The sequence below is a fragment of the Populus alba genome, chromosome 6 (assembly GCF_005239225.2).
Source record: "Populus alba chromosome 6, ASM523922v2, whole genome shotgun sequence".
Classification (NCBI taxonomy): domain Eukaryota; kingdom Viridiplantae; phylum Streptophyta; class Magnoliopsida; order Malpighiales; family Salicaceae; genus Populus; species Populus alba.
Window position 1 is genome coordinate 8,409,337 of NC_133289.1, and position 16,071 is coordinate 8,425,407.

At 28.9% G+C, this 16,071-nt stretch overlaps 1 protein-coding gene across 1 annotated transcript; it reads left to right on the top strand.

Annotated features, from left to right (window-relative positions):
• The first annotated feature begins 13,452 nt into the window (after positions 1-13,452).
• LOC118048497 (jasmonate-induced oxygenase 1) lies at positions 13,453-14,909 on the top strand. The gene is made up of 3 exons (XM_035058195.2): positions 13,453-14,035; positions 14,122-14,455; positions 14,554-14,909. The coding sequence occupies exons 1-3, from the start codon at positions 13,539-13,541 to the stop codon at positions 14,809-14,811; spliced, it is 1,089 nt and encodes a 362-aa protein (XP_034914086.1). The 5' UTR covers positions 13,453-13,538; the 3' UTR covers positions 14,812-14,909.
• Positions 14,910-16,071: the final 1,162 nt, after the last annotated feature.

Sequence of the window (16,071 nt, forward strand, 5' to 3'; positions counted from 1 at the left end):
TGATTCTTGCTTTAGCTTGATCTTTCATTGTCTCTCTTACTGACTGAATGCCTATAATCACAAGTTTATATATTCAGGATTTGATCTTCTAATTAATACATATGATATTATGTTTTGTCTGTTTTTTCTTTTTCATATCTCAATGTAAGTTTCCTCGTTTTTTTTTTCTTATGGATACTGCCTAAATAGCCATGTTTTAATAAGATCAATGATTATATATATATATATATAAAGAAGAATTAGTCAATCTATGTTTGGTGGCTAATATTGATATAACCGAAAAAGATGTTTGCTTGATGGCCAATAACTCAATTGACATTGATGAAGTAAATGAACTTGATTTTAAAATAAATTTTAGTGAGTTGAAAAATGCTTTTGAAGAATTGTATTATGATTTCAAGAAAATGCGTAAGACAAATATTTTGCTTTCAAAGAAACTATTTCAAAAGATCTTGACATGTTACAAAAAAATACCTTATTAACAATGAATATTTGTTTTAAAAAACAACTAGATGCGTGTAATTCATCTATTTTCTATAAAAACTTAGTATGAAAAATTAGATCTTGAAAATTCAAGTTGTTGATTCAAATTATTCTTTAACTAAATTCATGTAAGGAAATGAGAACTTAAATTGACTTTTAGGTAATCAAAATGTGTATTTGAGAAGAATGGTTTGAGATATAATCCAATGAAAAATAAAGAACTTTACTCAAATTTCTTTACTGAGGCATTAACATCTTCAAACTTATATGTTTCTTGTGGAAAAAATGAATTTCATGAAAAACATTAGATACACAAAAATATTTTGGCTATAAAAATATCTATTTATGTGCTAAAAAGCACATTTACTAACCCAAATTAGATCTATAAGATCATGAGTACTAAAAGCAACAAGTTGAGATGTTTTTATGAGAAAGGTTGAGGGAGGTTTGACTCGAGTCTAATTCACCATGAATAGAGGAGTCAATGGTTTACCAATGGTGGAAGAGGAAGAGATGACGAAGGAAATAATTTGTTTTTTAAGAGGTAGTGGTGACTCAAGTCTAGTTCAAACTTATTTGTTTTTCATCTTTTTTTTTATTATTGTTTTTTTTTCTCTCATGATTTTGTCAATGCTCACTTTATTATTTCAATCAACTTTCTTGCCAAAATGAATGTAAATTGTTTTTAAGAAATTGGAGAATTAGCTACAAAAATGGTTTCTCTTTGTAAAGACAATTCTTGGAACAAAGGATCCAAATGACGTCTAATTAGTAGTTGATGAATGCAATCAACGACCAATATCAGGTGGAATCCTTCAAGGCCAAGGTAGAACTAACTAAAAAGGTGCTTATTTTACTATCTATAGCAAAGAAGGAAAGCAAGAGAGTAGAAAAGGATTCAGAATCTTTCATTGCCAATAACTTCACTCGTTTAGCTAGTAGCTTGTCGTTCTTGACTGGAAATAACACTTTTGCACTTATTTTTTTTTGTTATAAATAAAAACAATTTCTTGCAAATTATTTGTTTTGAACTAACACTGTACACATGTAGTTAGAGAATATATATATATATATATAACTTCAAAAAATTAATTAATTATCGACAAAGAGATCATGATTGCTCATGAGGTATTATATAGCCCACAAGCATGCAAACAACTTCAAGTCAATTATATGTCCCAATCATCTTGTTTAAAACAGCACAATCTATACTCAGACAATTCAATAAATCACAGGCTGTCTTTAAGCAAGGAAATTTCAACCCTTCTATATTCTAGAAGTATGTTATTGACCAACAAGTAAAGGAGAGGATTGATAGGATTGAATTAGCACAACATTCGAATAAGCTTAAGATATTAATTATTTTCTCTTAGGATTTTGGAGATTTGTCTTGATTATGATGATGCTAAGTAGGATAATAATTTATTTATTTTTATTTAATTTAATTGTAATGTTCTTCACTACCAGAAAATCAATAAATACAAACGGAAATACCGAGGGAATATTTCCGTCGGTAAATTTCCGAGGGATTTTACCGACGGAAAGATTCCCTCGGTATATACCGAGAGAATTACCGTGAGGAAAAAAAAATTAAAGCAAAGCAAAAAAAAAAAAAACATGACGTGTCAATTTTTACCAACGGATTTACCGACGGTAAATCCGTTGGTAAAATGTAAACATTGTTCATCATGTCAATTACAAAGGGAATTACCGACGGAATTTTTCCGTCGGTATTTTACAGAGAGCTCCAGAACTGTTCATCTTCCACTTGCACTATTAATTGTTTTACTTTACAGACAAAATCACCGACGGATTGAAAATTCATCGGCATGTTTTGGCGGTTTTCTGAAAAAATTCAATTGATTTAAAATTTTCATTTAAATATTACAGATGGAATTACCGACGGTTTGAAAAATCATCGGTAATATTTGGCGGTTTCTGAAAACTTTTTACGAAATTGAAAATTTAAATTAAATATTACCGACGGAATTACTGATGGAATAATTAAAAAATATTAATATTCAATTATCCGTCGGTAACGCGCCCCAATAAAAAACCTGAATCCGCTTATTTCACAAGAGACAACTTATTATTTCTTTTTTTCTTCTACTACTTCTATTTCTTCTTCTTCTACTACTTCTACTTCTACTTCTTCTTCTTCTTCTTCTTCTTCTTCACCATATGTAGAAAACATCAATATCTATTTCTTTCTCTTCTTTTCTCTCCTCATCTCCTTCTCTTTTCCTCCATGCTCGGGTATGTCTTCTTCTTCCTTCTTCTTCTTTCTTCTTTTATCCTCTTAGTTTTTTTTTAATTAATATGCTTAACGAATTTTTTTTTTCCTTAGCTTCACTTGCAAGTATATTAAGATAAGATTTTTTTTTTTTTTTTTTTCATGATTTTTCACTATATTTGTTTTTTATTTAATTTTAATTGATTTTGCTCTTAATAATTGTATAAATGTTGTTGTGAGATTTTTTTTTTTTCATATGAGATCAATTTTTATTTGATTTATTTATAGGATTTTTAAATTTTTAGCAATTGGCAACTTCATTTTTTTTCATATGAATTTTTTTAGTTGAATTAATTTTTTGTTTTTTACTTATTTGTTGCAAATTTGTTTGAGTTGATTTTCTTATTCTTTTTTCCAAGCATTTTGAGTATATATTATACAATGTTGATTTATGTTAATTTAATTATTTTATAATTTTATAAAATTAATTTTTTTAAAAATGTTTTTAAATAATTACCGACGGATTTACCGACGGAAATTTCCGTCGGTAATAAAAAAAATTTACCAACGCGTCTGTTCCGTCAGTAAATCCATCGGTAATATTATTACCGACGGACAAAAAATTACAGGCGAACGATTCACCGACGGAAATTCTCTGTCGGTGATTTCGTCGGTAAATTAATTACCGATGGAATATGTGTCTTACGCTGACGGAAAAATTCCATTGGCAAAACTGTTAAATCTTGTAGTGCTTGGAGAAAATAAATTTTAGAATAAAATGATATTAAATATCATATTAAAAATAAGTTTACAATAAAACTTCCACCTATTTATTCGGAAAAAGATATAACTAAAACTTCCACACATATTAGCATGATCAAAATAGAGTTTCATGGAGCCTGGCGTGATGATAAAGAATTTAAGATCTGCACAGTAGGTCTCGAGTTCGAGTCAGAACATGTATCAATTGTAAAAGCTTGAGAGAACCAAAATTTTACTTATTTATTTGGGCCCATAAAATATGATTTTTAGGAGTGGGATTTCCTCAAATAATAAAAAAAAAAATGATCAAAATAGAATACTACGTCTTGGATATTTAACAATAGATCACTTGCTTACCTTCTAACGTACACATATTTATTTTTACTTTATTTTATTCAGCATAAATTATTTATCCATCTATTTATTTTTTTGTTAACCCGCATACAACGTGGGGTTAATCAGGTATTATACAATAAAAACCAAGGTTAAGAGCTTTCTCTCTTTTCTTTGATATTTTTTTTTTCAGGAAAAAGAACCATCGTACGCTAAATATCTATTTGAAGATGAATTCTGTAAAGTTGATGACGTAAGTGTTTTGGTTTGGAAAAGGGTTGCAGAAGGCTAGCGACACAGTTATATTACGAAGAAATCACCTTTTGAAAAGATAACTTCTGTTCCACCCAACTTCGGCCATGTTTTTAATTTTTAGTGCATGACAATATTATAAGGTGTGAATCGATCAGAAGAAGCCGTGGTGTTTCTGGTGCACTGTTGCAAGTTGTCGATCCCAGACAGACAACAATGGTACCTCTGTTTTGGTGTTTTTTGTCATCGTGCACCAAAAGAAGACTGTTTTTGTGGACACAATACTGTAGAATTCAGGGCCATCGTGCCTCCCGAAAATTTACATTTTCCCTACAAGTAGAAGTTAATTATGCAAATGGGAATATAATATATGGGTGAAATAAAGGGAAATTATGCAATGCGATATAATATACTTGGATCGTGGACCGAGTATTAATTCTGATTTATTAAGTTATAGTTAGGAGATTCTTTCTTCCATAACTTCAATTAAATAAGTTTATTTTTTTAAACAGAAGTGTGTAAACTGAACCTTTTTGTTTATTTTTTCATAAAAAGGTAACTCATTTACGTCATTGTAGCTGTTAAATCGGTTAGTAAGTGTGAACCCACAACATATGTTGCTTGAAATTATTCCTTCGGCTGAAAATGTTTTGCAGAAGAACAATGTGGATCTGCATGTGCTGATTTTGGAAAACATATTGAATTCTTTTGGTTTTTTTAAAAAAGCATTGCCCTTTTCGATCTCTTGGCTGACGACAAGGATAGGACATGTATTTTCCATCAAAAGTCTATTTATATGATGGGTGCATGTGCTCAAGTTATGCAAGTAATCTCTACTTAATGCATATAGTCTTCGCTTGATTTCATGCAAGTTCAGTGTATTCAAATTTCATTGTTAAGAAAAGATAGAATGGTTTTTTTTTTTTTTTCAACGAATAAGTACATCACTATGGAAAACCAACATATCTGAAGTTATTAATAGTCAAATAATAGATTGAATTATATATTAATAAAATGCATTTCCTTTAGAGAAAGGATATGCCCAAAACTTATAAACTGTGTGAACCGGCCTTGATTCCTATCTGATGTGAACACATATCGATGGAGATGAACCGGACACCATCTTTCATGAGGGTATAAACAAACACAATTCAGAGCAAATGTTAATAATTGAATCGTATCCTTCAGACAGAAACCAAAAGACCACTGTATGGATTCATAAAACGTGCCTTTAAAAACATGTTATGAACAGTTTGTAGAAAGAGTGTTTAGTGTATGTTTAGTATTATGGGATAAAGTATTTTTTAAAAAAAATGTTTTTTAATTAAAAATATGTTAAAATAATTATTTTTTTAATTTTTAACATTAATATATTAAAACTATTAAACAATACTTAAATAATATGATCAGTTGAATACTTTTGTCACGCGATAAGCAATTTTGAAAAGCACATCTCAATCAATTGCAAAAACAGGCACCTGGTGCATCTCCATTACTAAATTTTCTGAATTGATGCCTAAAACAAAGTCAACACCGCATGAACAGTGAGACATTGACCATTTAGCAATTGTATGGAAAAATTACAATTTAACGACAACCAACGACTTGGCGGTGCCATCATTTAACCATAATTATTAAACATAAATTGTCGGAAAAGTTAAACTGGTGCCTCGGTTAATCAAAGCATGGTTTGGGTTAATTTTTATTTTGAACAGTTTTTACATTGTCAAAGTCAAACATAATTATTTTTTCATCTCACAGTTAACTTATGATATAATTAATTTGACAAAACTCAATTTAAATATGGCATGCTCAAAACCAAGGAATTTTTCTTTTAAATTGGAACGTGTCATTTTCAATTAAAATAATAGAATCTAGTTGAGCCATTAAGTTATTGATTGATTTAGAGGTGCATGAGTTGACCTGATGTGATGCATGAATTAACTCAGCGATTAAGTAATAGAATTGCCGACAAAAAATACCCTATCGGTAATGTCCAATGGAAATTGCAACAAGTAATTTTTTTTGAAAATTGCCAACAAAGCGATGGAATTTTTGTTATTGGTAAATACCCATTGAATTGCCATTAGAAATAAAATAATAAAATAATAAAAATCCTGATGGAAATATTTCGTTGCCATTTTTCATTGAAAATTCTATCAAAAAAAATTTAATAGTGTTATAACCTACAATAACTCCCTTCTACTTTTTCCTCTTCTTGATGTCACAATAGAAATGACAACCCCTCCTACCTATGTTGTCACAAATTTCACCCCCATAATCACATATTTGACCACCTTAATTCTCAACATTGCCAACATCCCTATCTTAGATTTTTTTTTTCTAAAGATTCATTACACCAAGTAAGTAAACCTACCCTTTTTTCATGTAATCGTATTTATATTTTAAGTTAATTTATTAAAATATTTTTTATAGTATTCATAGTTTGTTTGTACAACTTTTTTCCTAAAGAATTTTATTATATGAATGTATGATTTGTATGCATGTATGCATGTTAGGGTTTGTTTAGGATTTTGAAGAAATTTAATTTGATGAAATTGAGTTTGATTTTATAACTTAGGTGTGTTATTATAAAAGAATTGATGGGTTATTTAATGAATACCAATCATGTTTTGTTAATTTTATTATTAAGTTAGAAATTTGGAGAAAATTTATTTGTTTTTTGGGAATTGATAATATTTAAAAAGTATTAAATTATATTGAATTAAGTTTGAATTGAATAATTGATAGATAATTAGTTGGGAACCGACTATTTGTTGCTAATATAATTAGTTCATATTTTGACATAACATTGAATTTATATAGAAATGATAATTCATTAATGGATTGTGAATTTATTTTTAATTAAAAAAATTTGAATTTTAAATTGATGGTTATATTATTAATAAATATTTTCATCAATTTGTTATATAGGTTACATAAGTAATAGATGATCATTTTTGGATGCATTAAAATTCACCCGAAGAGTTATATAGGCAAGATTATCTTTATTTAAGGGGGTTGAGGTTTTATTAATTTAATTTTTTTCTAATCCAGAGAATATTAGTGGAGGAAAAACTATATGCCCATATGTATGGTTGACTCAACTTCTATTTTGAATAGCATACATGAGTTTGTGAATGATAATAATAATCCTTATAGGATTATGGTGATGGATGCAATCATAATTAATCAATGTTATTCAGGTGAAGGTTCATATAACATGTTTTTAGATAAAGAACCAAATATAGATGGAGTTAGATTTTTAAAACTTTTGAAAGATTTTGGTTGACCATTATAAGATGAGTGCATAACTTAAAAAAAAAAGAGTATTGGTTATTACATGAGTGTTTACCATTAAATTAGATTATGAGTTTAATAAGGTCGATCATGACAATATTATTGAAAATGAGAAAAACATGGCACCTGAAAGGAATAAGCTGAAAGAGAAATTCTATGCTGCAAAATCTATGATGAAACCTTTTAGCTTAGGATACTAAAAAAATAATACATGTCCAAACTTTTGCATTTTGTACTATGGTGAATATACAAATTTTACAAAGTGTAAAACCTGTCAACATGCTCTATATAAACTCAATATTGGTAAAGAAAGGACTCTCATCAATGATAAATATTAAGATACTTCTCAATCACTCTTAGGCTGTAAAGGTTATTTATGTCTATAAAGACTGTAAAGCACATAATATGTCATCATTCACATTATAAGATGGATGAAGTCATGGTGCACTCTTCCTATTAAGCCAGTAAGGGTATGGTTGAATTAAATATGTTTTAAATAAATTCTATAAAGGAAAGGGCCAATAAAATGAGAATTTAATTAATTAGCATAAAGGAAATATGGTCAATATAGCAAAAAAGTAAAACATTATAAATTGAGAGGAAAGACAAATAAAATATAGAAATTGTCTTGTACACAAATGCTAAACTAAATGAGGGACTAAACTAAAGTAAGAAAGGAGAGCAAAAAAAACATGAATGAGATAACTAGAATGGTAAGCATGAAAAAAGAGCTAAAGAACAAGGGTTAATACATAAAGGTGGTTTAATAAAGAGCGGTAAAGAGAAAGATCATTCATGATAAGGGACCTAAAGGATAAATGACCAATAAATAAATATAAGTCAGCCCTCACCCTAAATAGAAGGTGGAGAACTTGTAGAGGAGAAAGACCTCTCTTTCTTCATCTTCTCTTAAAAAACATCACCTTAAACACCCTTGTATGCTCTTATTGAGCTTAGATAAAGAGAGAGAAAAGCATATAAAAATAAGAGTTATACTTATGGGGATAAGTTAAAAGAGAGACACCATTTTGGAGAAGAAGAAAGGAGAAGAAGAAGAAGTTGGAGCTGTGAAATCAACAAAGAAAAGGATTTTAAACATACATAAGTCAAGTTAGAGCTATTTTGGTAAGTATTGATGTAAAACCTTAAATTTCTATGTTTGGATTCTTGAACAAACCTTGAAAAATTAAGGAATTAGGCCATAAGAGTAAAGTATAGATGAAATATACATGAAAAATAAAATATATCAAAATAAAAACCTTGTGCGGGTTTTGGCTAAAGTTGGTTTGAGTGTTGATTCTAGAATTTATGGTTGCAATCTGAGTATAGTTCGGTGGGTTCGGTTTAGCCATTGTTTTAGGTTGTATGTGATTTGAAAAGGGTTTAGATTCAGATCGTCTTCTCTAATACCATGTCAATAGTGTCTAGATAGTGCAAAGATAATTATTTGTATCAATTCATTATGTTCTTTCTTTATTATATAGAACTTGTATATATACATTTACAATAGATCATTTTTAACGATGGAAAACTAAGAATAGAAATGCATCAAAATCTTTCATAAACTTCTTGATTTCTAGTTTTCCTAATTTGTAATATTTTCTAAATTAAAAATTAATCATTGTCAACATTTGGCTTATGTGATAAAAGTTAAAGGTCATGTTCAGTACATATGTATGTATCCATTTAAGAGGTTAAAGACTACATGTATGTTAAGTAATTGCCAGTTGTGTTTTTTTTTTTTTTTTGTAAACTTTAAGCTACTCAATCTCTATTTACTTCCATGCAAATACTTATTTAACCTTAAAAAAAAAAAAGTTAAAAACAAAGTACATGTTGAGGTCTTAATATCGAGGCATAGTTGAAGAGATTTCAACATTTATCTTCTATTATTTTGAGCTTCATTTAAGAACATGAATCAACTGTGTTTCAAAACATCATGATGGTGGTGAATTGCATTCGAATGAGATTTTATCCATATTTTCCCATTTCGTGTGACCATTATCAAAGAATGTAGTGACATGAAGATATTTCACACACATCAAATTCAAACAACTATATAATGACATGTTATTCAACTATGATAAATTAAGACCTTTTATTTAATAAATTAATTTTATAATTATATAGTTTTAAACAATTTTATATTATATTCTCATAAAGAATCAATTCAATAGCTTTTTTTAATAGGCAACATCATCAACTATTGTTATCCAAAAATTCAAATGCTGCTAAATCTCAAAATTTCCAATTACAAAATGAATAATTTACCATGTGGTTTAAAACTATTACGAATAGATTTACTTATATTTTTTCTTTGACTGTTAATGATTTTTTACTTTAACCAGGTTTCCAAAATGACAAACAATGCTAGCATATTGAAACTCCTATTTTTAGATCCTAAAAAAAAGATTATCATGAATGGATGAGTATGGTTGAGGCTTGGTAGGGAAAATTTAAGGTTTGAAGGTAAATAATCCTTGCTTATAGTTAATTTATAGTTTTTAAAATTTAGAAAACTAATTAGTTTACAAAATTAATTATAAGGAAAAATTCTACTGGGATACAAAAAATAAAGAAATGGCCAGGAAAGTGTGAGAAAACAACAATACAATTAGGTAAGATGTAATGTGTCAAAAATATATATATATATATATATATATATATATATATATATATATGTATATATATATATATATGTACGCGCGCGCTTTACTTTGCAATATTTTTTTCATTATCTTATTTTTGTTCAATGATTTTCTTAACTAGGTTGCACAATTTATAGTATGAAACCTATAAATATACAAAGGAAAAAGCTAAGTCCAATGATATTAGGTTATGAAAACATTATAGATTGAGTGACATCATAAAGAGTAATTGAAAAACAATTCAAGAATTTATGGTGTTAGATGGTTTTAGGAGGTTCTCACAATCTGGATTTCAGAATAGAAACAAAGAGAATTATAATTTCATGAGCAAGCACACCGGTAGATCACTTTTTTTTTATGAACCATGAAAATCATCTAGTAATAACTCGTTATATTTTTTAGTATTTTTCTTCAAATATTAATTTAGTTTTTACTTGTAAGAATTTTTAATAAATGATTCATTTTGTAGGCTACATAGCTTGGGCACAAATGTTCGATAAAGTTATATGTGAAAACACATATAAAAAAAAAAGAGGATGAGATGAAAGGGGTGTATTAGTTTGTCAATAGTAAAGTCAAAGCATTCATTATAAGTAATTTTTGAAAAGTTATAATAGGCTTGATTTCTTTTTTTTTTTTTTTTGGATTTTAGGATTTGACTTGATTTTTAAGGAATCATATAACACCAACATGCATGTGAAACATAGAGAGAGATTTCATCCCATGTGGAATATAATCCTTCGTTATGATTAGAGGTTCGAGCTATTAGTGGATCTGATAGGAATTAGATTTATGGTATGTCTATGACTACAACCCGAAATATGAGAACAAGTTATAATTGCTAATTCCATCAGTTATTCTATTAGCAATATTTAAGTCATGGATGATGACATCACTGATAATATATTTTGTTGGTACTTATTATACCAATGGATTTTTATACAGACATAAAAAAACGTTGTATTTTTTTGGCGTAAAAAGTTCTTTCGACAGAATTCCTAACGGAAATAAAATTCTTGATGAGGAACTAGCCTATGACATTATTCCATCAAGAATAACATAAGTAATTAAAATATCGACGAACATCAAGCATAAATATTGATGAAATATTTCATCCACATTTAACAATTTTCTAGAGGTGCAAATAAGGTGAGATGAACTTTTCAACAAATTAAAAAGCAACTAAATCAAGATACTTTCAATGAAAGTCTATATTCTTCCACCTAGTCTAGCTACAACAAGTAGAGTACTTAAACCTTGAAAATAAAAATTAATTTTTTAAAAATATCAAAAAATAAAAAATAATTTTTCTGGTGGTGTAATTAAGGGGGGATGAAGTTTTCAACAAATTAAAAGGCAATTAAATCAAGATACTTTTAATGAAAGTTTGTATACAACAAGGAGAGTACTTAAACCTTGAAAATAAAAATTAATTTTTAATAATATCAAAAAATGAAAAATAAATTTTTTGGTGGTGTAATTAAGGTGGGATGAACTTTTCAACAAATTAAAAGGCAATTAAATTAAGATACTTTCAATGAAAGTCTACATACAACAAGGATAGTACTTAAACCTTGAAAATAAAAATTAATTTTAAAATATCAGAAAGTAAGAAATAAATTTTTAAAAAACAAAAGAATAATTTAAAAACCGTATAAAAAATCCAGAAAACATTAAAACAATAAAAAAAAATATGACAAAGGAAAAAACTAAAAATAACTTTTAAAATCTAAAAAAATGATAAAACCAAATCCACTCATCATAAAATATGTATCTGAAGTTCTGAAAGATACAACTTTATCAAGCATTTCAATAGTTTCATATGCTTCTTTTTTTATATATAATTTTTTTCATGTTTTTTCAATTTATCTGGAATGCTCCACTTTTTGATATATTGTTTTTCATATTTTCAATTTTTTCTACTTTCTTTTTTTTTTCAATTTTTTTAAAAATATTTTCATACTTTTATATCTTAAGAATAATTTGTTTTCTTTGAAAGCTTTAGAGGCTTTTTATTCAAGGAATTATAAACAATTATATAAGATAAAATATGAATATATGAGGGCATATAGAGAGGAATAGTTTAAAATGATATATAAGAGGATATGATTATAAGAATAGATGAATCAATTGACCTAAAAAATCGAAATACCTGAACATAAAATATCAATTCTTTCATGAAATGGAAAATCAAGCTTATAGAGAATTACATATTTACCATCACCTAATATGTTTAATCAACACTTCCATCTATTCAATGAATCATCTTTTGATTTACAAGGCCCACATGATTACTAGGCTATTAACTAATGAGTTGGTGACAACGAATATTTTTACTTTAGAAAAAGTTGATTACAAAATAAAAAGATAACTATTTATAAATGAAATAAAATATCAACTAGCTAGAATAAATAAAAAATTATCTCGCATAAATATAAAAAATTAGCAAAAACTTTTAATCAAGTTTTTTTTAATATTTAAAATAAAATAAAAATATTTGCAAGCTTAAATTGAAGATTAGAAAAAGGAATTTAGCATTAATAAATTTAAAAATAATTAATTCTTATATTTCTTTGAAATATCTTAATAATAATATGTTGTGATGACGATGTGGTATAATAATTGTAGTTATGGTGGTAATAATAATAAATGTGTAAAATTAATGATTATAACAAGGAGTAGGTGATAATGATAAAACAATGACAGCAGTGGTAATGAAGGGATAAATATAGTACTGGTTATGACAAAAATAAGGTGCAAAATTTCATAAATTAAAAAATATCATTTAATAAATAAGTTAAGTCTAAAAATTGATTATAAAATATTTTATTTTAGCTAGTAAAATATCTTATTTGAAAAAAAATAGAAAAATATATTTCTATAAAATATTTTATGCAAAATAAATGCCCCTTGGCATCCAAATGTGAAGCAATAAATTAACAAAATTGGAATTAAAGACCATATTTGTGAAAAACAAAAAACCAATATCATATATAGATACTGATGTTTTCAATATAGGTTATGAATTATGAACAAGTGATGGTAATTACATGAAAAAAATATATTCAATGCAGAAAAAAGTTACTATTTGAGAAATAATTTTAAACTATATTTTACATTCAGATTCAAAGTAATTCAGCATATCCCTCGTATGACACGTTTGATAGAAAGCCTTTTGAATTAGGCATGTTGAGTCAAAATTAATGTTTTTTCCATGCCCAGGAGCACAGAACCTACCGACCATGTTAATCCATGGTGGTCAGCGTAGTTTACATCTAGCATGCCTAGTAATTATTCTTTCATTTTAATATCTCTTTGTGTTTTATGGAACTGGTCAGAGTCAGAGAGAAAGAGTATAGCTGATCAAATTGTTTACAACTTTTAATCTCAAAAATAAGTCGTCGGCCACCCCGTTATTGCCTATTTAGAGGCCTCCAAAATCCCTCTTAAGTCCACAAACTACAATCTCTACTACATACATCATTCAAATTCCCATCTTTATCTCCTTCTTTCCCTCTTGAAAACAAATGATGAACTGCTTGCAGAGTTGGCCTGAACCAGTGACTCGAGTCCAATCTTTAGCAGCAAGTGGTATACAGGCAATCCCAGAGCGTTATATTAAGTCACCGTCCCATAGACCCTTACTAAACGACGACGTTCAGGAGGTCAATGTTCCTGTTATTGATTTCCAAAACTTATTCTCCGGTGACCGAGGCCTCCGCGAGGAAGCCCTCTGCTGCGTTCACAATGCCTGCCGTGAATGGGGGTTCTTTCAAGTAGTGAACCATGGTGTGAACCATGAACTCATGAAGAGGACTTGTGAGGTGTGGCATGAATTCTTTAACCTGCCATTAGAAGTGAAGCAGGAGTATGCCAACACTCCTGCAACGTACGAGGGGTATGGTAGCCGGGTGGGAGTGGAGAAGGGGGCAAGTCTTGACTGGAGTGATTATTTCTTCCTTCATTTTATGCCTCTTTCACTCGTAAACAAAAACAAATGGCCTGCAATCCCAGCTTCTTGCAGGTATACATGCATGCACTTATATATTCTCTTATAGTTGGCAAATATTTAACAAAGTAATTAAGTATTTTATATCATCTTGATTGTAGGGAATTGGTAGCTGAGTATGGCAGTGAAGTGGTCAGACTTTGTGGAAAGTTGATGAAGGTTTTCTCCATGAACCTTGGCCTGCAAGAGGACTCCCTCCTAAACGCTTTTGGTGGAGAAGAAAACGTCGGGGCATGCCTGAGGGTGAATTACTACCCCAAGTGTCCCCAGCCAGACCTTACACTAGGTCTCTCCCAACACTCTGACCCCGGTGGAATGACCCTTCTCCTGCCTGATGAAAATGTGGCTGGCCTACAAGTCCGCAGGAAGGGCAGCTGGCTCACTGTAAACCCGATCCCAAATGCCTTCATTATCAACATAGGGGATCAAATCCAGGTTTATGATCTTATTATCACTGATACTTGTTAAAAAAGTATTAGATAGTTACTTAACAGTAGTAATTAATTTGATCCATATATTTAATATCATCATAGGTACTCAGCAATGCCATCTATCAGAGCGTGGAGCACAGGGTAATTGTGAATTCTAATAAAGATAGGCTCTCTCTCGCCCTTTTCTATAACCCCAAGAGCGACCTGCTCCTTGAACCATGCAAGGAACTGCTCACCAAGGACCAGCCAGCTCTCTACAAACCGATGACGTTTGATGAATACAGACTTACCATTAGGATAAAGGGTCCTTGTGGCAAGAAACAAGTAGAATCTTTAAAATCTCCTGGGCAATGTAATTAATGTTGAACTGCTGATGAGTTAATGAGTCCCTGTCCAGTGTCCAGCATGGATACAATATTATATATGACAATATTAATTCACATAATGTTTAGTAAAAATATTATTGAATATGCTTTGCAGTGTATTGTTCTGTTGTTTACATTTACATGGGATTCATTCCTTTTTTTGGACGGGCATTTTTCCCTTACTCCTAACAATTCTAGTGATTGAGAGGCCAAGAACTAATTAAGAAATACGCGTTTATGCACATTTTGTCTTGTTCTTTTGTAATTAAATAAAAAATTATATATATAGTCTTATTTGGGACAACTGTGCATATCATATGTATAATTCTAATTATAAAAAATATAAAGGAAAAACGTTCTTTCGCTGTAGAGGCAATTGTGGCGTCTCACACGGACGGGTACATATTAAATGCTTCAGGTAATTATCAAGTAGTGAAAAAAGATCACCTGAATTTTACAAAATTCGGGCATTGACTTGGCTTTGGACTCTGTCGGCGACCAATAATGCATGTATATATATTACCTTACCTAAACAAATAAAACTATCCGAGAAATTTTTGAAAAATAATCTAAAACTTCTAAATAAGAATGAAAAAATTGATTAAAAATTTCTAGAATCCTTGCCCAAACATAAAATAGAAAAAAAAATGAAATGAAAAGTATTTAATACCTAAAGGATCAATATTTGTTGGTTATTGACTCATGTATTCTTATGTTTTTTTATATGGATTAATATTTTATTAAAAAAATGGAATATACAAGGGATTTAAGTAATTCTAGGATTTACTTTTTGAAGTGATTGTTGGGTTACTTTTTGTATAATCCAATTTTGTTTTCTTTTTATTTGTTTGTAGGAGCTTTTTGTTTTTGTAATTAATTGTATAAACTTTTTTTAGTTTTTTTATTATAATTTTCGGGTTTACTTATCATTACTGTGGATGAGGAGAAATTAGGATATTTTGTTAATACATTTGTTATATTTAAAAATATTATTAACAAAACGACAAATTGGAGGCGTTGATTTTTCTTGTGAAGAATCTACTAGAGACTCTCTAATAAATAAGGATATGTATTCATCAATCGCATCCGTACAATTATGCAAATATATTGACTTGTAACCAACAAAAATGCTACGAAATAGGATAAATGTCTTAATATCTTAACCTCTCGTTGGACATTAATATGCTTACGTGGTGAGGATATAATTACAAACTTCCTTGTCCCGCATGTTACTCTAATTCATTAATTTTGTTCA